The sequence below is a fragment of the Capricornis sumatraensis genome, chromosome 4 (assembly GCF_032405125.1).
Source record: "Capricornis sumatraensis isolate serow.1 chromosome 4, serow.2, whole genome shotgun sequence".
NCBI classification, from domain to species: domain Eukaryota; kingdom Metazoa; phylum Chordata; class Mammalia; order Artiodactyla; family Bovidae; genus Capricornis; species Capricornis sumatraensis.
The window spans coordinates 154,076,937-154,104,225 of record NC_091072.1 but is presented as its reverse complement, the minus strand read 5'-3'; the positions used below and the strand labels follow the sequence as shown (position 1 = coordinate 154,104,225).

Sequence of the window (27,289 nt, the reverse complement as noted above, 5' to 3'; positions counted from 1 at the left end):
CTTTGTGTGTCCACAGCCAGAGTTGTGTGCATGAATGGTTGTGTGTCATAATTTGGAGCTTTGCATGGTATAGTGTAAATATCATTGTGATAATAGCTCTGCCCTGGAACCTTTCATCCCTTGCTCTGGAAGCCAGTAGGAAGCCTTAATTAATTCTTGGTGGCCTTGGGAGGGGTGCAGGTGAGGAAACCTGAGCCCAGAGCTGGGAGGCAACTTGGCTAAATGTGCATCACTTGGGGGACCCTGACTCAAGTGTTGGTTCCAGGGCAGGGAAGGCAGGAACCAACCCGTGCCAGGCCGTTCCTGTGTGGGGTCCAGTCATTAAACGTGTGAAGACAGGATTGGGTTTGAGGTCAGCTCTGTGCTCACGGGTTTGAGCCGCTGGAAGAGGAAGAAAGCAGAAGAGAAAGGTTGTTTTTGATTTTTTCTATGGAGGGGAGAAAGCAGCACAGCCTTGGCTGCCTCTCTGGGCCTTTTGTCAATGTCCCTCCATCTCTTGCTATCTTGTCAAATAGTTGGCCCCTGAGTCAACCTGGCATGCGTGCTCAGCAGCAAGCCCCGAGGCGGAGTAAGCCCTCAACTCTCTAAACAATCTCCTTTTGCAGTAACTCACATAAACACCGGCCTTCGGAGGGGCCCGCTGCTAGGGTATGAGAGGAGACAGAACCCGACAGAGGGGAGAGGACGGTCTGGGGCTAGAAGACCCCAGTTTTTCCTCCCCACCACCACCCAGGTTTTTCCACCTGTGCCCCCCACTGGATCAGTGGTGTCCGTGTCTGTGTGCGCTTCCTGGCCCCACACGGAAGACCCCGTTCCAGGAAAGCGCTCCTCGCGAGGCTGGTTGGGGGAACCGTGTTTCCCGGCTGCGGGCCCCCAGCGTCCCCGGGAGCAAGGGGGGCGCGGGCCCTTTAAATCCTCCGGGGCGGCGGCGGCGGGTCGGGGATGACATCAGCGGGCGGGCCCGGGGCTCAATGGGAGCCGGCGGGTGCGCGCCGGGCGGGAGCGCGCGAGCCGGCGGCGGGGGCGGTCGGGCAGGAGGGCCCGGAGGAGGGAGGCGGCGGCGGCGGCGGCGGCGCTGAGAGCCAGATCCTGAACCCGGCCGGGGCGAGCGGAGCGGAGCGCGGCGGCGCGGCGGCGGCGGCGGCGGCGGCGGCTGGGCCGGGAGAGGCTGGCGCGGCGGGCGGCTCTGCAAATCCTCCGGCATCCGCCCCGGCGGGGCGCCCCCGCCTGCGGCAGCCCCCCGAGCAGCGGCCCGGCACCGGTGCCTTCCCGGCGGGGTAAATATTGGGGGGCCGCGGGCTGGCGAAGGGGCGCAAACCTGGGGGGAAACGGGGCTCCCTCCGCCTCTTTGTTTTTGCGCGAGAGGGAGGGGGGAGAGGGCGGACACACACGCGTTCGCACTCGGGTATGGGGGGGCTGCCCGGGCGCCGCCCGCTCGGCCCGGCGAGGACAAAGGCGCGGCTGGGGACGAGAAGGAGAGGAGGGTGACTATTTTGCAGGCTTGCCCAGGAGAGCCCCCCTACCCCCAGTCCGGCTCGCCTCTCTCTCCCCAGCTGGACCCTTCAAGGCCCCGGCCGGCCGAGGCGGCCACCCCCGGCTGCGATTTGAGGACGCTGACGGAGGAGGGGGGGTCCTGGACTGGGGTGCCGGGGACACCCGATTCTGTTGATTCGGGATTCTCGGCCAAACCCTGGGCTTCGGTAGGCTTCACCAGCCCATCAGCAGCGCCCCCCACCCCTCCGCTCCTGGCTCGAGTGCTCCAGACCTGGGGGTCAGCAGGGCTGCTCCCGCGTGTTGGATGGGGGCGATTGGGGGCCCTGGGGTGATGGGGTGTGTGGTCACCCAGCCACCGACTCTTGTTTTCCTTTGTGGAGAGAAAGAAAGGGGTGGGGGTTATTTATCAGATCGGATTCTCCCGTTTCTGCGTGTGAGAAATCCATGTTTTGCAAGTCCCCGTGGAAGAGAAAACTATGTTTGTGCCCGGGTGTCTTTAGAGAGTGGATTCCCAAGCTCTTCACACCCAAACTCAAAGTGGGGTGAGCCCCCTCCCCAACTTTTTCTCTTAGTTTTCTTGCATATATTCTTGGATCAGCCTTCCTTGGGGAGAAGGATTTGGGGACACGGCCAGGGGATCCCCAGTGTCTTAAGTTGCACCCGTTCAATAAATGCCTGTGTCTTGGGGCTCCTTTGGCTGGCTGGTTGGGATGTCCCTCCAATTTTTATTTTAATGATCCAGGGAGGGAGGTGGGCAGGGAGTAAGAAAACTGCCCATGTGCCATTCAGCTTGGTAGTTTGCCTCATTTTTCTCAACCAGTTGAAACTCTGGAATCTTCACGTCTGCCTTTTTTATCCCCTTCATTTATTCCAGCGCCACCCCCCCCTTCCTCCCCCCAAAAAGAAGCAGCAAAGAACTGGAAGGCCTCTCCCATTCCCGCCTCAAGTCTTTCTGCTCTCCGGGAGGCTTTCTGGGGACAGTGCTGGGACACTCTAGGCTCTCCTTGAGGCCCTGGCCCCTGGGGTGTACGAGCAACCCTGGCAGGTCTGGGTGGTGGCACAGAGCTGGGTGGGGGGTGGGGGTGGGTTGCCTGCAAGGGCTAGTGGTTTGCACCCTCTCTTCTCCCCTTCTCTGCCGACAGCCGGGTGAGTGGGGAGGGGCTGGGGGGGTCATGTGCAGTGTATTTATGTAAGACACCCAGACGGGAGGGCACGGGTATTTATATAACCCGGCGTGGGTATTTATGTAATATAGGATGCGGGTGTATTTATGTTCCTTTCCGAACCTGCGGCTTTCCCGGCTGCCATGTGTGGTCTCTGAATTGGCGTTGGCGGAAAACGGACTGGGGGGGTGGCGGTGTTTGTGTGTGTACACACCCGCGTTTCCCCCACCCCACCCCCCGCCCCGTGCCCTCCCCACAGCGGGGCTCCCGGTACATGTCTGCGTTTCTTTCTTCCTTTGAAGTGTCCACACAGGACAGTGTGTGTGTGAGGTGTGTGGCGAGTGAGTTTCCCGCAAATGTGGAGTGGGTTCTCCTGGCCGCCCTGGCACCTCCGCTGAGACTGGCCGGGGCGTGTGGGCAGAGGGCCTTGGTGGAAAGCCCGGAGTTTGGCCGGCGCGGGGTGGAGGCTCCTTCCTTGTGACCACTGCTGAAGGGCTAGCAGCGGCTCCCTGGGAACTGGCACTGGGGTGGACGTCTCTCCTGGGCAGGAGCTGTCGGCTCTTCGCCTCCACCCCGGGGGGCAGAGAGTGACCACGATCTCGTGGAAGAAAGCTCTCCTCCCACCTCCCCTCCCAGGTGGGTCTGGCTTTCCGGGTAGTCCTTGGTGTGGGGAAGGGGCCGAGTCTCTGTGCCGTTTTTCCCCCTTCCTGTGCGGCCTCCTGGCCCTGGCATGAGCAGGTGGGTGGGAGGCCGCCAGGTAGGGGAGCAGGAGCCCTGTCTGGGCCTTAGGGGAGGAGACTTGCTGCTGCAGGGGAGGTGGGCAGGCTGCGTGACCTCCCTGCGCCTGAGTTCCCTGTCTGTAGAGAGCGGCCCGTCTTCCTAGCTGTCTACACTGGCTGTCTTGTAGACACTCTGTGATTTTAGGGGACCCCCACACAACCCTCTCCTTATTCCATAGGCACCCCCCACCCCCGCAAAGCAAGACCTCACCTCCCAGCCTTGGAGTTTCCTCCTCTGCTGGCCAGAACCTTGAGAGTGCCCAGACCTTTGCCCCAGGCCAGAGCAGAGGGGTCCCTCCCAGGGTGGTCCCTGCTGTTCAGAGAGCTTGGACACCCAGCGTGGGGCACAACAGGGAGGGAAGTGCTCAGATCGGCACTTTCCCCCCAGACCTCCTCCCACCCCACAGAAGCTGACGGGCGGCTCAAAACTTGGCTTCGGTCCCCTTGGTTGCTCTGCAGGGCTCTCTTAGGAGACCCTCCTCATCTTGAAGAAAGCCAGCCCCAAACTCTCTGTCTATCCATAGAAGGCCGTGCAGAGTCCTGTTGCGGTTCTTGGTGTTGCGAGGTTGAGAGAGGGAGAAGACCAGGAGCTGGATGTTCAGGGGCCCCCTTTCCGACCTTCCTCCTGAATTGGGGAGACCTCTCTTTGTGGGGCCCAGTGCAAACTTGCAGAGTCTACCTCTGGGAAGACCTGTCCAGGCTGTGGAGACCTGGCCTTCAGTTCTTGGTGCTGGAAACCTGGGGTGGGAATGGGGTCACCGGGACCCCATCATTTCCACATCCTAAGGGATCTGAGGAACTCCTTTGGGGACCCTCCATTCACTCTGTCCCCCTTTCCCTGGAGGTTGGAATTAGCTGGTGGTTGCCATGGCAGCAGCCCCAAGGTGATCAGCTTCTGCATCTGCCCTCCCCATCACCCGCTCTGTCCTTGATTTTCCTTTCAGGGTCTTTGCCCATTGTGACTAGCCTGCCCTGAGAGACTCCTATTGGAGGGTCCCCAAATGCATGTCGCCCAAGGAACTTGCTCTTTCTTCCTGCAACCGGTCTCCAACTCCCTTCTTCTGCCTAGCTACACTGACACCTGTTCTGATAGCCTCACCACCTGTGGAGGCTGTTGGGCTAGCTGACACGTGGTTGCCCTCAGGCAAAGTGAGGCCAACTCCCTTCCAGGCCAGCCTGGATGGAGATCGCAGTGTCCTGAGTTTTTCCTTGTGGCTTTGCCAGACCTTTTTGGTGGGGGAGGGGTGGGGGCTGGGGGCTCATCCCCTTCCCAGCCCGCCTCCTCTCTGACCCTGTGTTTCTGCTTCCCTCTGCAGGAGTGAACCATGGAGCTGCGTGTGGGGAATAAGTACCGCCTGGGCCGGAAGATTGGGAGCGGGTCCTTCGGAGACATCTACCTAGGTGAGTGTTTCTGGCTCCAGCTCAGTGGGTCTGGAGCCCCTGGGACAGCCCTGGGGACTCGGAGGAAAGATGCCAAGATTTTACACTCTGAAGCTAGAACCTGACTCTGGTACCGTGTTTTGGTTGTTTTGTCCCAGAACCATCCCAGGTGGGGAGGGAAGCTGCAGCCTGCGGGTGAGGCAGGCCAAGGAAGGGACTCCTCCTCAGTCAGGGCAGGAGAGTGGGCGTCCGGGATGTCAGTGCTGCCATCCGGGCTGTGGGAGGTATTTTTAACTCCCAGTTTCTAGCTGCAGATGACCTAGGTTTCCAGCTGGGCGTGGGAAAGCCCAGGCTGGGTTAGCACCCCTGTCTTGTCTCCTGGGAACAAGGATGCTGGTGGACAGAAGTGGCCTGGGCCACTGTTGCTTCCCCCGCTTGGCCCGCCTCGCCCTGTGGTCTGGCCGCCTGGAATTCAGCCCAGGAAGAGTTTGGAATGATGCAGGCTCCCCAGTAACTGCGGGGGCGAGGGTGAGGCGGTGGTGGTCTTAACCTTTTAGAATCTCTCTCCCCGGATGTGCTTCCTGTTGAAAGGCTGAGCATGGTCTCGTGTTCTTGATTGAGTAAATCACTGACATCTCATTCCTGCCCTTGACCCCGGAGAATGCCACTTTCTCAGCGGCCCTGGATCGGGGCAGGGGGCGAAGTCAGGAGGCACGACCCTTCCTTGGCAGTTGTTGCTCCAGAGAGAGAGACTGTGTTGGTTGATCGGGAGTGGGAGTTGTTAGAGCAAGGTGGCAGCCCCTGGGGTTTCTCCCGGCCACTGTCCCTGTGCTCTTGGCAGCATCTGTGCTTCAGTTTCCCTCCTGGAAAAAGAGTCGTCGGTCAGTTCTGTCCCGAGCGGAGGAAGCTGACAGGTCAGTGTGCCTGGCTTGTTGCTTCAGACCTCAGAGGGTTTCTCTTACCCAGTGGTCTGGGTCCCTGCCCTCTTGGGATATGAGATTTGCTTTTCAGTGAGCCACTGCTCCCCCATCAAGGTCAGGGGAGACATGTATGCCCACGTTCTTCCGGCAGTACTTGTGCTGGGAGCCCTGTGCGAATGTGGTCTCTGCTTACAGCGGCCTCTGGGGACAATGCCGAGCTGTTCCCGCTTTATAGATCGAGGCAGGGTGGAACGGTCAGGTTGGCCACCAAGACTTCTCTCCCAAACTAGAAAAGACAAGGCACTCTCCAGTGGTCCAGGGGTTAGGACTCCATGCTTCACTATCACAGGCGCAGTTTCGGTCCCTGCTCAGGGCACTGAGATCCCGTGGGCCAAGTGGTGTGGCCAGAAAAGAAAAGAAGAAACAACTAGAAAAGGCAGACTTTCTACCCACAGCTCTCCAAGGAGTGAGAGTGTAGAGGACAGAACGTGGGACGGAGCCGCCAGAGCTGGCCTGGTGTGGTCGTGGAGGTTTGTGCGATGCTGCAGGTTTGTGTGATGCTGCCGCCTGGCTGTCCAAGGACTCCAGGAGGCACATGAGGAGAGCATCTTGTAGGCTGGCAAGTGCCAGCCGGATGTGCACGGCATGGTTAGGCACCTAGCAGTCCACCCTCCTGTAAACACTGCAGAGCCCAGGGCAGAGGGGGAGGGGACAGTGCTAGCAGGAGCTGATGGAAAGGTTTGGTCTGCCACTCCAAGCTCCTGTGGCGGTGGGGGAGGGGCACTGGCTCACGTCCATGCTTTTGCCCCAGGGCTCAGCACGTGGGGGTTCAGTGAAAGCCTCTGAAATGAAGGAATGAGGAAATGATGCTGTGACACGCAGAGGCCTGTGGCAGGGGAGAAGAAGGTTGGGATGTGGGGGGCAAGTTCAGGTCCCCGGTCTATTTCTCATGGGTTTTGTCACCTGGGATAAGTCATTTTCTCTCTCTGAGCCTCAGCATTCTTATCTGGGAAAGAGGGAGGCACCCCATCTCCTTCCTGTTTGTGAAATTGGGGTGGATATAGAGGATCCTCTTATCGTGGCAGCTTCGGGCTCAGGACTGAAGCCTGGAGCTGTTGGTTTAAGGCGACTTTTGGCAGATTCACACCTGCTTCTAGACAACGCTGGGTCCCAGGCCTTCTCTTTGCAGAAGGGAAACTGAGGCCCCGAGATGGAGGGAACCCAAGGGCATTCAGAAAGCCAGTGTTCCTGGTCCTCCCTGGGACAGGACTTCTGTTTATCCAGTAATCATCTGTGTGACTCGCTCGGTTGTGTCTGACCCTCTGCGACCCTATAGACTGTAGCCCGCCAGGCCCCTCTGTCCATGGGATTTTCAGGCAAGAATACTAGAGTGGGTTGCCCTTTCCTTCTCTAGAGGATCTCCCCAACCCAGGGACCAAACCTGCGTCCCCCGCATTGGAGGCAGATTCCTCACCATGTGAGCCACCAAGGGAAGCCTTAATTCCCAGTATTCATCTAGCTCATTTTAAAGTTTAGGTCCGAGTTCACTCCTCCAGTTTACTTTGGAGTAAATTCTCCCGGGCTCTGGGCACTGGCTTTCCTTTTCCTCGCTGGGTGCCCTTGGACAAGATGGGGTCGTGGGGCCTCCAGGGTGGCGAGAAGCAGTGAGATCACGGCACACAGACCCTCTGCACGCACTCAGCCCAGCAGTGGTGCTTTCCTGTGGCGTCCCTCAGCCCTCAGTCTTGGTTAGAATTTGCTACCATCAGAGGAGCTGGGTCCTCTTGGGCCTGAGCGGGGGGTAGGGGCAGGAGCCAGTTCTCCACTGACTGTCCAGCCTTCGCCGGTACACAGGCCGTGGGGACCCCGGCCTGGTGCAGTGTCCTGCCAGCTCCTTCCTGGGCCCCTCTCGCTGGCGTGGGGGTGACAGGGATTGTAGGGCCTGCCCAGCTGGCCTCGCTGGCTCCCTTTGTTCAGAGCTCTGGCCACATTCTCGTCGCTGGTGCTGGCGCCTGGGCCTGACTCCAGATGGCCTCTGCAGGTGGGGCTGGGCGCGGCCTCCGGGCCCTGCTTTCCAGGATTGACCGAGGGCAAGCACATTTGTGGATGTGGCTTCCCCGCCTGTAGTGGTCCTCTTCAGGTCCCTCCTCCCTCGCCCTTGGCATTGAAGGGGGCTGGCCAGCAGGGGTGGCCCGCTTTGCTAGGGCCTCACCTTGGCTGCATGGGGTCCGGAGGTGGCCAAGCTTGTGCCACCAACTCTACCAGCCGCTGACCGACTGCCCTCAGGAACTCTCTAGACCTCTTAGTCTGTGGTCTTCAGTTCTAAATGGGGAGGGGATGGTGTGCCGCAGTGGGGGATTGTGGGGGGTGCTTCATCCCCACCTTCTGTCCAGCCAGGTCCCTGATTGTGCCAGTGTCTGAGGGAAGCCCCCACGTGAGATTGGTCATCCTCCTCCCCACCTAGAACTTGCCAAAGTCCCAGACCCTCAAGGGCTAGCCGGGGCCAAGCCCTTCTCCATGTCCAAATTTGTTTTCCAGAGTGTTTCATCCCTGCCCCACCTCCCTGCAGAACTGCTGTATCCAACCAAGGGGCCCCCTCTGCTGCCCCCGCCTGGCACTTTGTGCCTAGTCAAAGTTATCCATTGTCATTGCCACAGAAGGTGAGCTGATTTCCAAGGCGGGGCCGGCTCAGGGCTCAGTGTGTGTCTGTTGAGTGATGAATGAGATCCTAGGGAATTGAAATCAAGAAAAAAGCAGCAGCTCCAGAGATGAAGTTTCAGATCCTGGCTCTGCCCCAGCCGGTTCTGTGTGACCTCAGGCCAGTTACTTAACCTATCTGAACCTCAGGTCCACAGCTGTGAGAAGAAAGGGAGGTCAGAGAGAGGACTTGTGACTTCCTGGTAAGAGTTTAGGGGCAGTGCGGGGATCTGGTGGGGGTGGTGGGACCCGGAGGCAGCTTGGCAGCAGTGGGAGTCAGACACCTTTGCCTAACAGCTTAGGTCCCTGCTCAGGGATGCTGTGAGCATTTGCTCATTGATTGACCTTTGGTGTCTCAGTTTCCACACATGTCAAATAGAGATAAAAGCAGTAGTACTTGCAGGATGGTGTGTAAGAGCCCACAGGGCCCAAAGGCCCCTCCCCTTCACTCCACCCCCATCTCGGGGAGGGGCGTTCCCCCTGCACCTCTGCTCTCGGCTCAATCTGCTGAATCATAAGTGCTGAAGGCCCTGCATCGCCCAGTCCCTGCCCCCTGCCTGCGCGGGGCCACCGTCGTCTGGACAGTTGCAGCAGCTGCTGTGCAGATACCCCCCAACTTCAAGTCCTCTTCTGTCCTTCCTGATACACCAGTGGTCCCAACAAGGAGTGGAACTGCCAGATTTTGTCACACAGGAGACGTTTGGCAAGGCCTGGAAGCAGTTTTGGTTGTTTTGGCTCAGGGTGGGGGGACTGCTGGCAGCTGGTGGGTAGAGTCAGGAATGCCGGAGAGCACTCTGCAGTGCACAGGATGGCCCCACCACAGAATCACAGGACCCCCGTAATAAGGCAGCCAGGCTTGGTCCCCAGAGGCTCAGGCTGATGCCTAGACCCGTGGCACTTGAGACCCTTCCTATCTCCTCCCCGCTCACCTCTTCCACTGTCTGCTTCAGCCCCCTCGAGCACCAGCTAGATGCACCAGAACCACCCAGAGCTCACTGCACCCCACTCCCGTTGGGCCTTTGCACGTGCTGTGACCGCTCTGGCCCGGTCCTCCTCACACCGCAGGAGCCTTTGCAGCCTTTCCTGCCACTGCTAGGCTGGTAGACTGCAGTGAGCCCCAGCCCCTACTGCCGCATCCTTACTGTGCCCCAGAAACATGCGAGGCTTTCCCCAGAGATGAGTGTTGATGTTTCAGAAGTGCCTTAGAGTTTGCAAAGTGTGTTGTCTCTTCCCATTGCGCACTGAATTTGGGGATCTGCTTTATTTTTTAAATTTTAACTTTGTATGATTCAGAAATGAAAATACACACAACCGAAGTCCAAAATACAAAATCATGCTAAGTGAAAGAAGCCAGTTACGAAAGATCACATATTGTATGATTCCATTTGTATGAAGTGGCAGGAGTAGGCATATCCATAGAGACGGAAAGTGCCTCCGTGGGTGCCTAGACTGGGGGAGTTGCTGGGGGAGGTGGGGAGTAACTACTAAGAGATACGGGTGTTTTGAGGATGGTGAAAGTATTCTAAAATTGATTGTGGCCTCGGTTGCATAACCTTGTGAATGTACAAAAAAAACCCCACTGAGTTGTACACTTTATGTGAATTTTAACAAAGGTTTTGGAAAAAAAAAAAGGGCAACATATAACTTAGTATCAGAGAAAAGTCCTTTCCCTCTACTGCCCTGCTCCAGCCTTGTGGATTTCTCATGTTTCTTTTCAGTGTTTCTTTATGCAGATACAACCAAACACAGATACATATTGTGTCCTCGAGCATAGAACACATACTGTTCTATACTTCGCCTTTTCACTTCCTATATCTTTGAGATCTTTCCACTTCTGCACCCAGAGAGCTTCCTCATTCTTTCTCCATTGTGTTCCGCTTTATGGATGGGCCTTTCTTTATTTAACCAGGCCCCGCACTGGACATTTGGGTTGTTTCCAAGCTTTCACTGTTGCAAACAGCCTACAGCCCACAGCCCCATCCAGGCCTGTTTTGCCCTGTGTGTGCGTGTGTCGACTAATCTCCCCCAAGTGGAAGCTGGAGGGAGCCAGGCAGCCCTGCAGCCTGGCTTCCCCAGTTCATATGGGGCCTGCCTGCTGGGGAGGGGAGCCCCCTGCCCCTGCAATGCAGGCCAGCTTACATGGACTTGGTCTTTCAGGATATTAACTTAGATTTTCTCTTACAGGAGGTTGGGTGTCTTCATGAGTAAGCCATTTTTATGCTAATAATTTCTTTTACTATGAAGTGTGCGTTTGACTCCTTCAGCCTATTTTCTGTGGAGTTGTTGGTCTCTTTCCTGCTGATTTGTAGGCGCTCAGTATAAGTGTGATATTAATTCTTTGCCATTGATAACAGTTACGAGTATGTACTGTAAGTCTTTGGACTTTGTTTCTGGGGTTTTTGCCATGGGGAAGGGATTGCTCTTTTTGAGGGGAGGGAGACTTTTTTTTTTAATGGCTTCTGGATTTTAAGTCAGGGTAAAAAACCTTTCAGTTCAGTTCAGTTGCTCAGTTGTATCCCACTCTTTGCGACCCCATGGACTGCAGCACACCAGCCTTCCCTATCCATCACCAACCCCCAGAACGTACTCAAACTCATGTCCATCGAGTTGGTGATGTCATCCAACCATCTCATCCTTTTTCATCCCCTTCTCCTCCTGCCTTCAGTCTTTCCCAGCATCAGGGTCTTGTCAAAACCTTCAGTTCTTCACATCAGGTGGCTGAAGTATTGGAGTTTCAGCTTCAGCATCAGTCCTTCCAGTGAATATTCAGGACTGATCTCCTTTAGGATGGACTGGTTGGATCTCCTTGCAGTCCAAGAGACTCTCCAGAGTCTTCTTCAACACCACAGGTCAAAAGCATCAATTCTTCGGCACTCAGCTTTATGGTCCAACTCTCACATCCATACATGACTACTGGAAAAACCATAGCTTTGACTAGACAGACCTTTGTTGGCAAAATAATCTCTCTGCTTTTTAATATGTTGTCAGGTTGGTCATAGCTTTTCTTCCAGGGAGCAACTGTCTTAATTTTCTGGCTCTAGCCACCATCCGCAGTGATTTTGGAGCCCAACCAATGTTTCCCCATCTATTTGCCATGAAGTGATAGGACCGGATGCCATGATCTTAGTTTTCTGAATGTTGAGTTTTAACCCAACTTTTCACTCTCCTCTTTCACTTTCATCAAGAGGCTTTTTAGCTCCTCTTCACTTTCTGCCATAAGGGTCATATCATCTGCATATCTGAAGTTATTGATATTTCTCCCAGCAATCTTGATTCCTTCTTGTGCTTCTTCCAGCCCAGCGTTTCTCATGATGTACTCTGCATATAAGTTAAATAAGCAGGGTGACAGTATACAGCCTTCATGTACTCCTTTCCCGATTTGGAACCAGTCTGTTGTTCCATGTACACTTTTAACTGTTGCTTCTTGACCTGCATACAGATTTCTCAGGAGACAGGTCAGGTGGTCTGGAAATTCCCATCTCTGGAAGAATTTCCCACAGTTTGTTGAGATCCACACAGTCAAAGGCTTTGGCGTAGTCAATAACGCAGAAGTAGATGTTTTTCTGGAATTGTCTTGCTTTTTTGATGATCCAGCAGATGTTGGCTATTTGATCTCTGGTTTCTCTGCCTTTTCTAAATCCAGTTTGAACATCTGGAAGTTCTTGGTTCACATACTGTTGAAGCCTGGCTTGGAGAATATTGAGCATTACTTTGCTAGTGTGTGAGATGAGTGCAGTTGTGCAGTAGTTTGAACATTCCTTGGCATTCCCTTTCTTTGGGAAACCTTGCCTATCCCTAAATTAAAAGCAATGCTCCCTTCCTGTAACATCTCATTGTTTTATTTTTTAAATTAAATGTATAAAACATGGGCACGGTTTAAGGCACTCTTCTCACCACTAGATGGAGGAAGACAGCTCTGTCACCCTGAAGACCCCTAGTACCCCACCCCATCCTGCCCTCTGCTTCCCCCCTCACAGAGGTAACCACACCCCATCCTGCCCTTTGCTTCCACACAGAGGTAAGGACCGTCTGAATCTTACATTTTAAGTTATTCCCTTTTGTTGAAGAGTTTAATTACGTTTATATCCCTAAACTATATATATTTCAGTGTGGAATGTTTTGAAATTGAAACAGTCAAGATTGTGCTTGCATCCTTCTGTCTCTTCCTTCCTCTTTTTTTTTTTTCCCCTGAAATTGAGGTGAAATTCAGATGATATACAATTAACCATTTTAAAAGTATGCCATTTAGTGGCACCTAGTACAGTCTCAGGGGCTTCCCTGGTGGCTCAGATGGTAAAGCGTCTGCCTGCAGTGCAGGAGACCTGGGTTTGATCCCTGGGTCGGGAAGATCCCCTGGAGAAAGAAATGGCATCCCACTCCAGTACTCTTGCCTGGAAAATTCCATGGATGGCGGAGCTTGGTAGGCTACAGTCCATGGAATCGCAGAGTCGGACACGACTGAGCTGAGCAACTTCACTGACTCTAGTACAATCCCAGTGTGTGTGACCACCATCCCTGTCTAGTTCCAAAACATTTTCATCACCCAGAAGAAAACCCTGCACCTGTTAAGCAGGGTAGCCTGCCCTGTGGCCTGTCCTGCTTCCCCCTGCCCCCAGTCCCTGGCAGCCACCAGTCTAACCTTTGTCTCCGTGGGTTCCCCGTTCTGGGCATTGGAGTGTGGCTGATCCACCATGCGCCGTGTTTGTGAGGTTCGTCGACGCCGCAGCCTGTGTCAGTGCCCTGCTCGTTTTTAGGGAGAGGCAGAGTGGCGGTCCACGCCTGCGCTCATGGGCTCTTGGGTGTCTCCACCTTCTGACCTTGTCAGCGGTACTGCTCCTTGCCCTCTGCTCAGGGAAGGTTCGGATGCAGAGAGCCACCCCCGCAGCCGTCGTGCTGGCTCCCCCTGTCTGTGGCGTCCCTGGGCGCCTGCCCCACCTCGTGGCTGATTTCTGGCGCTGGACGTTGTGGTCCTTTGCTGCTGTGCAAAGGTCCTTGCTTGGCCTCCCGGCGGTCACATTTCTGAAGTGTGTACCCTTGGGAGTGGCCTGGTTTGGCCGAGGGTCTGTGTGTGTTCAGCTTTACCAGACAGAGACCAACCTGGCCTCCAAAGTGGTTGAGCCAACTTGCACTCTGATCTTCCTTCCCCCCGTGTGATCTTCTGCTCTGTCGGGACTTGTGGTGCATGGCGTGAGCTGTGTTGTCTCTCCTCAGATTGCCAGCTGTTCCAGGCATGTTTGTTGTGGAGCCCCATCTCGGGCATCCCCGGTTTGAGGTCCTGGCTTTATCCTGCCCTCCCTTCTCTCAGTGGCTGTCTCCTCCCGACGTCTGTGTTGTCTCTGTGCTGAGACTGCACCATTTAGTGATGGCAGCTCTGGTTCCCCTTGGCTCCCCGCAGGAGCCGGCCTCTCAGCTTAGCCCCCAGCCCTCCAGCCCAGCTTGCCTGTGCCTGCAGGTGGGGAAACTGAGGCCCGTTGCAGCTTGGGTTGGGATCTTTCTTGAGACGGCCCTGCCTCTCTGCCTGCTCTCCTCCTCGGCTCCACGCCCCACTGACGGCGCCTGTCTCCAGCTCAGGAGTCCTCAGTGGCTCCACTCTGCAGCACACAGCTCGCCTGACTGGTCTGGGACCGTTTTTTGGCCCCGCCCTGACCCCCTCACATCCGGTTGCCTGCTGCCCCAGCCTCCAGTTCTCTGCATGGTCCACAGCCCTTCCCTCCTCCCAGCAACACATGCTGCAGTTCTGGTTCTCCCTTCGTGCCCAGGCTGGGTCAGGGAGCTGCTCTGTGCCCCTCGGTCCCTCTGCTTCCCCTGGATACAGCCTGGGGCCTCCGCCACCTTTCCAGCCTCTTCCTCTTCTCGGGATACCGAGCTGCTCAGGGGCAGACACGGAGTGGTCCTGGCCTGGGGCTGCCTGGCCAGCTGAGTGTGACCCGGGTCCCTCTGCCCCTGCAGGTGCCAATATCGCCTCTGGTGAAGAAGTCGCCATCAAGCTGGAGTGTGTGAAGACGAAGCACCCCCAGCTGCACATCGAGAGCAAATTCTACAAGATGATGCAGGGGGGAGGTGAGGGCCGGAGGGGCAGTGGCCGTCAGGGTGGGAGCTCTGCGCCTGTGCCTTTCGCACTTGCATGGGGAGGGGCCCAGGTACTGGTGGGCTGGGGAGTGATGGCAACTGACTGCCCCGCCTCTGCACAGTGGGAATCCCATCCATCAAGTGGTGCGGGGCCGAGGGGGACTACAACGTGATGGTCATGGAGCTGCTGGGGCCCAGCCTCGAGGACCTCTTCAACTTCTGCTCCCGCAAGTTCAGCCTCAAGACCGTGCTGCTCCTGGCCGACCAGATGGTGAGTCCCCCAACTCCTCCCTCAGGCCGGGGGGCACTGGGTACCCAGCCGGAGGATGCTGGAGCAGAAAGCAGTGACAGCGACGTGGGACCGGGACCAGGGGACCTTGACCATCAGCCATGGCTGGGGGGTGGGTATTAAAACATAGACTGCCAGTTTCCACTCCAGACCTGCTCAGCTGGGCTCCCCGGAAGGCCTGGGACTCTTCCCTTGGGTGACTGTAAAGCCTGTGGTCACCCAGACCTCGGGCCTGTTCCCATGCAGTGGCCATAGGTGAGCTGCTGGGCCTTGTCTCCTCAGGAGTGGCTCCAATTTGTGGGGTCACTTGGGACACCCCCTGGCCCCAGTGCCCATGGATGAACATTTCTTGCGTCCTTAATCCTTTTATAAATTCAAGGGAGAAAAATTTAAAAAAAAAAAAAAAAAAGGTAAAGCACAGGATCCTGGCCCAGGGGACTTTTCTGGTGGTCTAGTGGTTAAGACTCTGCTTTCAATGCAGGAGGCACAGGTTCAATCCCGGGTCAGGGAACAAAGATCCCGCAATACTGCGTGGCACAGCAAGAAAAAAAAGCCCCAAAATCCTGGCCCTGGCATGGAACATGGAGATCTTGTTCCCCAGGATCTGTGTCTGTGTCTGCCCTGCAGAAAGTCCGCAGACATCCTCCAATTTTAGGTTAAATGTGTGTGCGCAGAGAAGGTTGTCAGATTCTCTCAGGACGTGAGACTCAAGAAAGTCTAGGTTTTTTGAGTTTAGGAAATATTCAGAAGCTTGAGGCCCAGGGAGGGGGCCAACCTGCCGGAAGACAGATTGTGTATGTGTTTATTAACATGTGTTTCTAACACACTGTTGAAAGGAAAGGAAGGTCCTCTGTGTCTCCCTGACTTTGGTATCCTCCAGAAGCCAAGGGTTAAATCCTGCCTGTGTGCTTCATCTCTGTCACCCCTACCTACCAAGTTTAGGGTTCCATGTGCTCCTGTTCCCCCCAGTCTGGTTGGCAGAACCTCTGAAATACCTCTCTGGTTCCTTGAGGGCCTCTTCCGTACCCTGAGGGTGTAGAGCCAGGCAGACGAGGCCTGAATGCCTTTCTGGGCTCCCTTCTAGATCTTGCCATTAGCTTTCCCGCCTTGCTTTCTTTCCTGTGTCACATCTAACCCAGGGAACCCCTCCATCAGAGTTTCTCTCTACTGTCACTTCCTCCAGGAAGCCTTCCCTGACCTGCGCCTTTGAAATCATCGTACATGGTGGTTGCAGACTGACCTTGCTCCCCTGCCCGTGGCAGGGGTCCCCATCCATTAGCAGGAACCATGGCTGTGTTTTCCATTTGTAGGGCCCCAGCCCCCAGTCTAGGCCTGGCTCCGAGCATCTGGCGAGGCCTGCTCCCCCTGCCTCAGCACTTGCTGAGTGACTCGCTCTCCCCTCCCCCAGATCAGCCGCATTGAGTACATCCACTCCAAGAACTTCATCCACCGGGACGTCAAGCCTGACAACTTCCTCATGGGGCTGGGGAAGAAGGGCAACTTGGTGTACATCATTGACTTCGGCCTGGCCAAGAAGTACCGGGATGCCCGAACCCACCAGCACATCCCCTACCGGGAAAACAAGAACTTGACTGGCACTGCCCGCTACGCCTCCATCAACACCCACCTGGGCATCGGTGAGTGTGCGAGGCCTCGGGGCAGAGGGTACCTATGGGCTGCCCGCCAGGACCTTGGCTTCCTTCTGCAGCCTGGGTTTATTCCTTGGCTGGTCACACAGGCAGGTCTTCTCCTTCGCAAGAAGCACTCTTTATCTCGTGCCTTAGTCATCCCCACAGCAGCCTTGGTGGGCGAGGACGTGTCCCCATTTTTCCAGGTGGGAATTGCAGGCTCACGTGTGACACAGGCACTTAGGGTCGTGCTGCTTAGCAAGCGTTAAAGTCAGGTCTGGCCCAGCCCTGTCTGATGCCAGTGCTTGTGCCTTATCCCCAGGGTGGGCTGGGCAGGGAGGCCCCGCGGTGCCTACTGCATAGTGGCTAAATGAATGAGAGCCTGAGCTGGAGACACTAGGCCCAGGTTGAGTAAGCAAAGCCCAGCCTCAAGCCCCTGCTCTGTAGGAGGGATAATAGTGCAGCAAGCCAGCCTGTGGTGGGGTGGGGTGGGCTCGTGCTGAGTGCACAGGGTGGGTTGTTCGCCCCAATCAAAGAGCAGGTCCTGGAGAAAGGGGTCCTGGCCCCATCCGCCAGGAGCCCAGGTGGACCCTGCCCCTCACCTTGTCCTTGACTCCGCAGAGCAAAGCCGTCGAGACGACCTGGAGAGTCTGGGCTACGTTCTCATGTACTTCAACCTGGGCTCCCTGCCCTGGCAGGGCCTCAAAGCGGCCACCAAGCGCCAGAAGTACGAGCGGATCAGCGAGAAGAAGATGTCGACGCCCATCGAGGTCCTCTGCAAAGGCTACCCCTGTGAGTAGCCCGCTGGGGCAACGTGCTTAGCCCGCGGTCCCCAAGGCCCCTTCTGAGGGCCCAGCGAGGCCGCGCAGAGCCTGTCCTGGGCCACCACTGCCCAGCGCCACAGCATCCGTCACTTGTGGCTCTGTTGTCGTTCAGGCTCAGCTCGTGTCCCCAGCCCACACTCCTGCCTCTCCTTGCAAGGGCTGAGTGTCGGGACCAGCGCTGGACCTCCCTTGACACTAGCTGGGTGTCCTCCGTTTTAACTCACTTCCGACACTACCTCCCTGGAGGAAGCATCAGACCCTGCAGTTAAGGGCTCGATCCTATGAGGCTGTTCCTGCCACCCTTCGGATGCCAGTCGTGAGTCCAGGTTGCTGCCTGTGCTCCTGATCAACTGGCTATAAATCTGAGTTTTCCCTCTTTGGAGTCGGTTAATTGGGCTTACCAAAGTCGAGGAAATACGTTTTAACCAGTTTATGAAAGGATGTGATAAAGGATGCCGACAAGCAGCCAGCTGAAGAGAGACATGTAGAGTGAGGTCTGGGAGGGTCCCGAATGCAGGAGCTTCTTTCCTGAGTGGAGCTGGGGATGTGGTCACCAACCAGCAAGTCCTCCAGACCCCATGCTGCTGCAGTATTTATGGAGGCTTCATCCCATCGTCATGGCGACCATTAACTCCGTTCCCAGCCCCGCTCCCTTCTCTAGGGAAGTGGGTAGGGGTGGGCCCCGGGCATTCCAAGCTTCTGATCATGGCTTGGTCTTTCTGCTGACCCGCTGCCATCCGGGAGCCACCTGGAGTCTCCTCCGTTGAGGTCTGGACAGGATGCTCCTCACGCTCTCACCACTTAGGAAATTACACGGGCCTTAGGAGCCCCGGGAGAGGAACCTGTGTGTGTGTGTGCTCTATCGTCTCACAAGGGCCCTCCTCTCGCCTCTGATTTTCAGGGGAGGAAAGCCAGGTTTTCCTCCTGTGGCTTAGAATTTCCAGCGAGTTCTTGACTGTCTTTGGGGCTCACGGACCGTGGTAGGGAGGATGTCATCTTGACCCCTCTTGGGTCCGGAGCGTTTGTAGGTGCAGGGGCTGGGTAGGACAGCGCCTTCCGCGGGGCCCCAGGAGCGCAGGCCTCACGACGGCACCTTCTGTCCCCCCGCACCAGCCGAGTTCTCCACATACCTCAACTTCTGCCGTTCGCTGCGGTTCGACGACAAGCCCGACTACTCCTACCTGCGCCAGCTCTTCCGCAACCTCTTCCACCGGCAGGGCTTCTCCTACGACTACGTCTTCGACTGGAACATGCTCAAATTCGTGAGTCTCCTGCAGGCCGAGGCAGGCGTGGCGGCCTGGGCCGGGAGGGCCAGCATGACCCTGTGGTGGGTGGGGCTCCCGGAAGCGGGGAGCTACGAGCTGGACGGCGCACGTGACCCCCACTCCAGCCTCATCCATGCAGACGGCCTGTGCCACCGCAGTCAGCGGGGCCCAGGTGGGGCGCCGCCTCCCAGTGGACCCAGGAGGGCCCGCCTGGGCATCCTGGACGCCTGGGTGAGCGGGGCCCGGATGGCACTGGTGGGCCCCACCACTGTCTTGATCCTGGCCTGCAGCGTCTTGCTCTTGGTGCCCTGCGTGTGCCAGCTGGCGGCCTTCGCTGAGTCCCCCTTGGCCAGCCTGGACCCCTTCGTTGTGGCTTCCTTCCCCCTGGTTGTGGCACACTGGGTCTTGCTAGGCACCTCTCTTCTCTCTCTCTCTTAAGAGTCGTGGGGGTGGGGTGGGGAGAAGTGTTCGTCCGCTGGGCCTGGGACTCCGGAATCTGTGACATCCTGTGTCTTGTTTCACGTCTCTTCTGGAGAAGGGGGCTTCCTCGAGCCAGGCTCAGCCCCGCGACAGCGAAGCTGTTGCACTGCCCAGCCCCCGCCCCTGTCCCTGTGCCGGGCCGGCGAACCCACCCGTGTACTGGTAAGCGCCTCCAGGATCTGACTTCTCCGAGACTTACCACTTGGCGGGGTGGGGGAGCCCAAGAGGCTGAGCCTCCGCTGTGCTCTCTGTCCCTTCCAGGTGCCCGGCGCCCCTGGGCACCCAGGGCCCTCCACATAGGCCCGTGGAGGAGGTGGAGGAGCTGCCCCCCCAAAACTACTGGCCTGTGGTCTGGACTGCAGGGCCCCAGTTCTGACATCACCAGGTGTGCCCAAGCCCATCGGGGCCAGGCCCAAGGAGACATCCCTTGACTTGGTGGGGGTAGAGTGGAGAGGGCATGCGGAGGAGCCCCTGCTGTGAGATTCTTGGGGACGAATCAGCTGCCTGATGAACAGAGCCTGAAAGAGACACGATGTTCCTTGCCCTGGAGGGCCTGGTGGCAGTGGACCCCAGGAACAGCCTTGGCCAGACCCCGCCGGCAGCCTCTGTATTGAACCTGAACTCATTAAACGCCCCTACCTGGAGTGCGTGTCCTCCTGACTGCCTCTTTTCTTGGTGGGCACCCTTCTGCCGGATGCTCAGGACAAGGCCTTGTTCTCCAGGACCCTGGGATCGGCAGTTGGTCTCTGGTTGGCGCTTTCTCTGACTCTCAGACAGTGGCCTAAGGAGCAGGGCGGAGATTGGGCGGAGGATGAAAATGTCCCACAGGCTGGAGGGCCCCGGGGGTGGGAGATGGGCAGTGGCAGCCATCACTGCAGACCTTCTAGCTAGGAGCACAGCTCTCACCCCAGGGCGCTGCTTAGGGCACTGTGCACACCCTCTCACCCTTGTACAGAGGTATTCGTGAGTCTGGTTCGGGGTCAAGTTTGGCCCTTCCTCTTAGTACGTCTCCGAGAATGGATTTTGCAAAGTCGGCCTGTGCCCCCCAATGTGGTAGCCACTGGCTACATGTGGCTAATTTTTCATTAAAGTTAATTAAAGCTGAAAACATACTTCCTCAGTTGCCTTTGCTATATTTAAAGTTCTCAGGAGCCACAGGTGGCCAGCTCGTGGCTGCCACACCTGTCAAGGTGGATGTGAACACATCCGTCATCACAGAAAGTCCAGGGGCACCTGCAGCTCCAGATGGCTCCTCAAAGAGCCTCTCATGGGACCATCCAGCCTGTAAGATCTCGCCTCAAGCCAGGCCGGGAGCACTCTCTGCACCCTTTGCTGGCACCCTGACCCTTTCCTGGAGTTCCCATCGAGGCAGGCTCTGGAGCCAAAAGCTGAGCAGAGATACCAACCTCCCGCACCAATCTCCGACTTGAGGGCCATCGGACTGGATAACTGGGCACCTCTGACCCCGTCCCCACTATGGTGAGCTTGACCACCTCCAGCTGCCCCTGGCGGAAGGATCTGTGGACATGCCCTGGGGACCTTCCATGTTTTCACCTCAAGGCCAAGCTTCTTCCACATCACCCCTCCTGCCCTGCCTGCAATAAGCCTTCAGCAGCACCTACCAGCAGACTGGACACCATGCTGAGCACCGAGGGCTGCAAACTCTTCCATGGGAAGGATCCTGTCCTTGACTGAGAACTTCCCTCCTTGGAGGGGCAACGCCGTATTGTTCAGCGTCAGGGCCCTGGAGTCCCCGGATACCTGGAGCCTGGAAGCTGCACAGAACCACTGTATTCTGAAGTCTAACCAGCCGGCCAGGTGGAAACTTTGACACTGCCAAGGACAGGGGTCTGCACGACACAGGGGAAGGCTCATGTGACTTGGACGTTGACTTTTTGTGTCTTCTCATGGGCAAATAAAAGCCAAGAGACCTCCCTGGTGTGCATTTCTTGAGGCATCACTTGGGTTGGATGGAAAACGCGATGAGTGACTCAGCTCCTCCTGCTGCTGGGCCACTGTGGGCCTGAGCCTGTGGAGGGCGAGGGCTCCAGCCCTCTGCTCAGCCACAGCCCCTGGGCTGGGCACCTCTGGGGAGTCACTTGACTTCACTGAGCCTCAGTGTCCCCCCACCAGAGAGTGAGTTCGGACCTGCCTTGCAGGGTGGATGCGCCCCCTCCCCGAGGGATGTTTAATGATTGGGCGTGGCAGCTCTTGTCACAGGTTTGGCCCTGCTTCTGGCTCAGTCGTTCTTTCTCCCCATCTGTTAACTGAGTGGGTGGGAGCCCGGGGTGAGGACCGGGGGTCAGGCGGTGGCGCCCTGGTGCTTCCTGGCCTGCCTGGACAGGCTTGAGGGTGGGAGGACGGAGAACGTACATCTCTAGAATGTTCTGCCCGAGTCCTCTGGGAGCATGGGGAGCAGAACAAGACTGGGACATAACCCAGCTCTGCCCTGAGCTGTGCGGCCCCAGGCCTCCTGAGGCCTCTCTAGGCCCTGGTTCTTCTGTAGGATCCAAGGATCCTCTCCTCCCCCAGCCGCTAGCTCCTGGAGTTGCTTTGAAGTCCAGAGCCAGCCCCCACCCGATTTCTGAAGGACAGTCAGGCCTTCTCGGCCGGTTCTCTGGGAGAGACAGGGTTGTAGGAGCCTGTGGCCCATGAGCAGGCCGCCCCCGCCCCCCCAACTCAGCCTGCAGCTCTCTCCTCCACAGATGCGGCCCCCCTCATGCCAGCCCCCTGCCCTTCCCTGTGGACGACCCCAGGACCAACTAGGTAACGCGGCCGCTGCCGCCCCCATGCCGCGCTCCTCTCTCTGGGCCTTTCTCCTTTCCTCCTGCATTGGGGGTGGCAGTGGCCAGAGGGCAGAGCCCCCAACAGGGGCTCATGTACCTCTTCTGCCCCCGTCTGCCTGCTGGGCCTCTTTCTTCCACGGGGCATCTAGTCCATGCCTTCTCCAGCTCCCATCCCAAGCAAGGCAGCATCTGTGTGGGTCCCTTGGGCCTCTTAGTTGTGAAACCATTGCCAGGTCCAGGGGAGGAGCAGCCCTTTGAAAAGATCCCCCTAACTGGGCCCTGAGAGGCCTGGTTTGAGTCCTGGCCCTGCCTTCAGCTTGCCTTGTAACTCTTTTCTCGGCCTCTAAGCACCTGCCCTGCTGTGTTTGGAAGTGGCCGGGAGCCAAGGGCCTTCTGTACATGGGGGCGGGGGGGAACCTAGGTTGGTTGGCCATCCTGGGGCATCAGTCCTCCCAGCTGTGACTCCAGGCCCCACGAGACCAGGACAGAGCGACCTCCCTCTGCCCCCCAGGTCGAGCTTTCTCCTGGGCAGTTGTGTGGCTTTGTGTTTTCTCTGTGCGGTGTGATCAGGGGGCATCTCCGGGTCTCTCAGGCTGCCTGCTTTGTGGGGAGGTGGTGGGACCAGAGGGTTTCTAAGACATACACCCTCCCCAGCCTGCCTCCCCTGCTCTGACCCTGATGGAGTGCCGGATCCTGGAGCACCCCGACCCTGCAGGGTTGACCAGGGCTCTCGTATCATGCCCGCAGGGTGCAGCCCGAAACCCCGAGGACGTGGACCGGGAGCGGCGAGAACACGAGCGAGAGGAGAGGATGGGGCAGCTCCGGGGGTCGGCGACCCGGGCCCTGCCCCCTGGCCCGCCCACGGGGGCTGCCGCCAACCGGCTCCGCAGTGCAGCCGAGCCTGTGGCTTCCACCCCTGCCTCCCGTATCCAGCAAGCTGGTGAGCGAGCACCTTGGGCAGCAGGCGGGGGGGCTCCAGGGCGGGGGGTGCAGGGCAGCCAGGGGCCTGGTGCTGAGGGCAGCTTCCCTCTCCCTCCTCCCCCTCCCCCTCCCCCCCACCTTGCCTTCCAGGCAATACTTCTCCCAGAGCGATCTCACGGGTCGACAGAGAGAGGAAGGTGAGCATGAGGCTACACAGAGGTGCGCCCGCCAACGTCTCGTCCTCCGACCTCACTGGGCGGCAAGAGGTCTCCCGGATTTCAGCCTCACAGGTGAGCTGCCCTTGCCCCCAGCCCCTTCTGGGCCTCACCACTGCCTCAGCAAGGCAGTGGGAGTCAAGACCCAGCCCTCTGCCAGGGGCCCCAGCCCGGGTGGGTAGCAGGGAGCTCACAGCAGAGGGGCTCGTGGTCCCTGCCATCAGCACGCCCCTGCCATCCCCAGTCAGCACAGGATGGAGGGGTGGTCAGACCCCATCGGGTGGCCCCCACATAGGGGCTATGTGTGGACTAGGAAAGTGGGGAAGGGAGGATCCCCGGGGAAGGGGTCTGGCAGAGGTGGGGGGGAGAGCCGCTCTGGGCCTCCGGAGGTGGTGGTGGCACCCCAGCAGGACAGGTCGAGAGCTGGGAAGCCCACGGCCTTGAGCGGCTGCTGGGCCTCCCGGAGCAGCGTGCTTGTCTACAAGATGTGAACATCCGGGGTGCTTGAGATCACACACTCACTCTTTTTGCGTGAGGGGCCTGGCGGGGTAGAACTCCGCAGTGGGGAGAGACTCGCCGGTTATCCTGCCAGCAGCTCAGCCCCTCCCACCCTTCTGCCTCCCTTCCCCCCAGACAAGCGTGCCATTTGACCACCTCGGGAAATGAGGAGGAGCCCCCATCGGACCAGTATTTGCTTAGGTGAGTCGACGTCTGCTGCAGTCACAGCCCAGCCGGGTCTGGACCCCCACGGTCCCCGGAGGAAACCCTGGTTGTGCTCTGAGCAGGCCCGGGCCACACCAGCTAATTTCTGCCGGAAAGCCCTTTCTTTGTGTGGGGCCGGCCTTCCATCCCCATGCTGCCCTAACTGTTCTGGGAAGTTGGTAGTAGGGATGGAACACGAGGGCCCACCCTGTGACCTTCCCCAGGGCTTTAGCCCCGGTCTCAGCCTCTGGGCCATTACGCTTCATTCATGCAAACCACTCAGAGTAGAGCCTTGGAGTCAGGAGTTTACCTCCTCTCCGAGAAGGCCCTTGATGGGACCTGCAGTTCACGAGGCTTTGAGGCGGGATGTTACAGCTCAGCTCACTGGGGCCCCATCTGCAAGGCAGATGGGGAAGGGACTAACTTGGAGGGGTGTGTGTTTGTGTCGGGGAGGGGTAGTCTGAGCTCCCTGGGGAGTATACACGTGGCTGGCAGCAGCTCACATCTCACGGGCTTGACCTCACACCAGCTGCATATGGCCTGCTTTGTGGACCTGCTTTGGATTCTGCAGGTCGCTCTGGGCCAGCATTCGGGCTTTACCTTTGTCAGCCTCACGCCTAGGAACCAGCCCCGTTCATGGCAGGGTGGGGTGCTTGTATAGCTGGAGGGTGGTTGTTCACCAAAAGAGAGGAGAGAAAGTGATTCTGTGTCTTTTCTGTGAAAATGGAGCACCTACTGTGACTCAGATGGTAAAGAATCCGCCTGCAGTGCGGGAGACCTGGGGTTCAGTCCCTGGGTTGGGTAGACCCTCGAGGAGGGCATGGCCACCGACTCCAGTGTTCTTGCCCAGAGAATCCCCATGGATGGAGGAGCCTGGCGGGCTACAGTCCATGGCGTCACAAACAGTCGGACATGACTGAGCAGCTGAGCACACGGTGTGCTATAGAGAGGGACTGACTCAGAGCCTTGGGGTCAGGGAGACCGGAGCGGAAGGTGGCTGGCGGGTGGGTGACCGGGGCAGATGCCCACCTGATCTGTCTTCTCTCTCCCCCTTTCTAGTGTCTTCACTGTATTTTCTTTAAAAAAAAACAAAAACAAAAAAACAAAAAGATGGGGAAAAGAAACCACTCGAACAAAAAGAAAAAAACCCAGCACAAAACCAACGATGGATTCTGTTTCGAATTTTTTTTTCTTTTTTTTTATTTGCCGATGGCAAGAAGATGGGATACCCTCAGCACAGAGAATCCTGTCCCTCACGTTCCCCGCTGCCCACAACCTCCAGGCTGCCGGAGGCTCCCAGATACCAGACTACACTCACCGGACGCCACGGCCCCACCTAGCCGCCGCCTGACTTGGCCGGGAGGGACATTACTGCACTGGAGCTGCAGCAGGCCCTCACAGGCTCTCAGGAAGTGGCCCGAGGCACTGGGAGGAATGGATCGGCTGGTCAGAGGCAGGTCCCGCTGGGTGTTCATGAGCCTGGGGACCTCAGGAGATCAGTGCAGTCCCCACCCCCCACCCCCGAGATGCAGGTCACCCACTTTCTGTGTTGGGCTTTCGCCAGTGCCCCCTTGAGCGTGAGGGTCCCTTCTCTGCCTCCCCGCAGAGACCTTGAAGAGTGGGGTGGTGAGACGGTGGGACTGAGAGTCCTCGTGGGCGTGTGTGTATGTATCTGACCTTGGTCTCCCAGGACAGCAGGTGTCCCGCCCGCCTGCCAGGCCAACTTTTCTGTTCTTATGCCCCTGACAAGGACGTGGGAGTGGGCAGTGACCTCCATGTCCCTCAAGAAGGGCACAGATGGTCTTTGCCATCACTGATTCCTGAGACTGTCCTCGGCCTGTGGTCCCCCCTTTCTGGTGTTGGGACAGAATCCGTGGAGACTACTTCCAGAAAGCATCTGGCTCCTGGGTTATGAATTAATTCCCTGGTTCTGACACTCACCTGGGTTCCCCCTGCCCAGTGTCCGTCTCTGTCAGGAGGAGCCTGGGGTTCAGCGCTGGGCACTGGATTTATCCATCCCACCTAGTTAACCCTTTTTTACTTTATTTTTGTTTTTTTTTTTTTTTCCGTGTGTGTATTTCCTAATTTATTTACCTCTGTTTCCCCTTTTATTCTTTCTTCTTTTTTTTAATTAAAGAGCAAAGCTTTTTATTACTTTGTAATTTAAAAAACTGAAAAAAAAATACTGAAGAACTTTGGGGGGAATTTTGTACTTTTTTCCTGTGTAAATATTGGACTTTTTTGAGCTTTATTGTGGTTGTTAATTTGAAGTAATAAAGTAGAAAAGGATAAAGTGACCTGGGAAGCCCTTGGTCCACCTCTTTGCTCTGGGAGCTTCTCCCCAGCAGACCTGGCAAACCGGTATGGCTGGGGACACTCGAGCAGCGCTTGGTACCTCCCTGGGGCTGTTTTCAACCCTTTGCTTCAAAAAGTACACACAGAGACGTTCCTGGTGGTGCAGTGGTTAAGAATCTGCCTTGCGTGGGCGTCCGTGGTGGCTCAGTGGTTGAGAATCAGCGTATCAATGCAGGAAGCACAGGTTTGATCCCTGGTTCCAGGAAGATCTCACATACCGAGGAACGACTGAAACCCGTGAGCCGCAACTGTTGAGCCTGTGCCCTAGAGTCCAGGAGCTGCAACTTTGAAGCCTGAACACCTATAGAGCCCGTGCTCTGCAGCAAGAGAAGCGACCGCAGTGGGAAGCCTACACACCACAACTAGAGCAAAGCCCGAGCAGCGGTGGAAACCCAGCGCAGCCAGGAAGCAAATAAATAAAACCTGCCTTGCGGCGCAGGGGACACGGGATCAATCCCCGGTTAGGGAGCTAAGATCCCGCATGCCACGGAGCCGAAAATACTGAAGCCTGTGCGCTCTGGATCCTGTGTGCCACAGCTTGGGAGTCCATGCACTGCATGAAAGATCCTGCGTACTGCAACTAAGCCCCAACACAGCCGGTCAAGTCAGTTCAGTCAGTCGTATCCAACTCTTTGCGACCCCATGGACTGCAGCACACCAGCCTTCCCCGTCCATCACCAACTGCCGGAGCCTGCTCAAACTCATGTCATCATCGAGTCAGTGATGCCATCCAACCATCTCATCCTTTATTGCCCCCTTCTCCTCGTGCCTTCAGTCTTTCCCAGCATCAGGGTCTTTTCCAGAAAGTCAGTTCTTCACATCAGGTGGCCAAAGTATTGGAGCCTCAGCTTCAGCATCAGTCCTTCCAATGAATATTCAGGACTGATCTCCTTTAGAATGGACTGGTTGGATCTCCTTGCAGTCCAAGGGACTCTCAAGAGTCTTCTCCAACACCACAGTTCAAAAACATCAATTCTTCAGCACTCAGCTTTCTTTATACTCCAACTCTCACATCCATACATGACCGCTGGAAAAACCATAGCTTTGACTACATGGACCTTTGTTGGCAAAGTAATGTCTCTGCTTTTTAATATGCTGTCTAGGTTGGTCATAGCTTTTCTTCCAAGGAGCAAGCATCTTTTGATATCATGGCTACAGTCACCATCTGCAGTGATTTTGGAGCCTCCCCAAAATAAAATCTGTCACCGTTTCCATTGTTTCCTCATCTATTTGACATGAAGTGATGGGACAGAATGCCATGATGTTAGTTTTCTGAATGTTCAGTTTTAAGCCAACTTTTTCACTCTCCTCTTTCATCAAGA

The 27,289-nt window shown here is 57.1% G+C and overlaps 1 protein-coding gene across 4 annotated transcripts; it reads left to right on the top strand.

Annotated features, from left to right (window-relative positions):
- The first annotated feature begins 1,206 nt into the window (after positions 1–1,206).
- Positions 1,207–27,173, top strand: CSNK1E (casein kinase 1 epsilon). 4 transcript variants are annotated; one of them, XM_068971624.1, is made up of 12 exons: positions 1,207–1,277; positions 4,753–4,837; positions 14,383–14,493; positions 14,625–14,773; positions 16,200–16,428; positions 17,041–17,211; positions 18,357–18,505; positions 21,694–21,754; positions 22,522–22,714; positions 22,846–22,985; positions 23,544–23,609; positions 24,672–27,173. In XM_068971624.1, the coding sequence occupies exons 2-11, from the start codon at positions 4,762–4,764 to the stop codon at positions 23,558–23,560; spliced, it is 1,296 nt and encodes a 431-aa protein (XP_068827725.1). In that variant the 5' UTR covers positions 1,207–1,277; positions 4,753–4,761; the 3' UTR covers positions 23,561–23,609; positions 24,672–27,173. The 4 variants fall into 4 exon arrangements, with proteins under 4 accessions (XP_068827725.1, XP_068827726.1, XP_068827723.1 ...); XM_068971625.1 differs by lacking the exon at positions 21,694–21,754; XM_068971622.1 differs by lacking the exons at positions 21,694–21,754; positions 22,522–22,714; positions 22,846–22,985; positions 23,544–23,609; positions 24,672–27,173 and having other exon boundaries at positions 18,357–19,378.
- Positions 27,174–27,289: the final 116 nt, after the last annotated feature.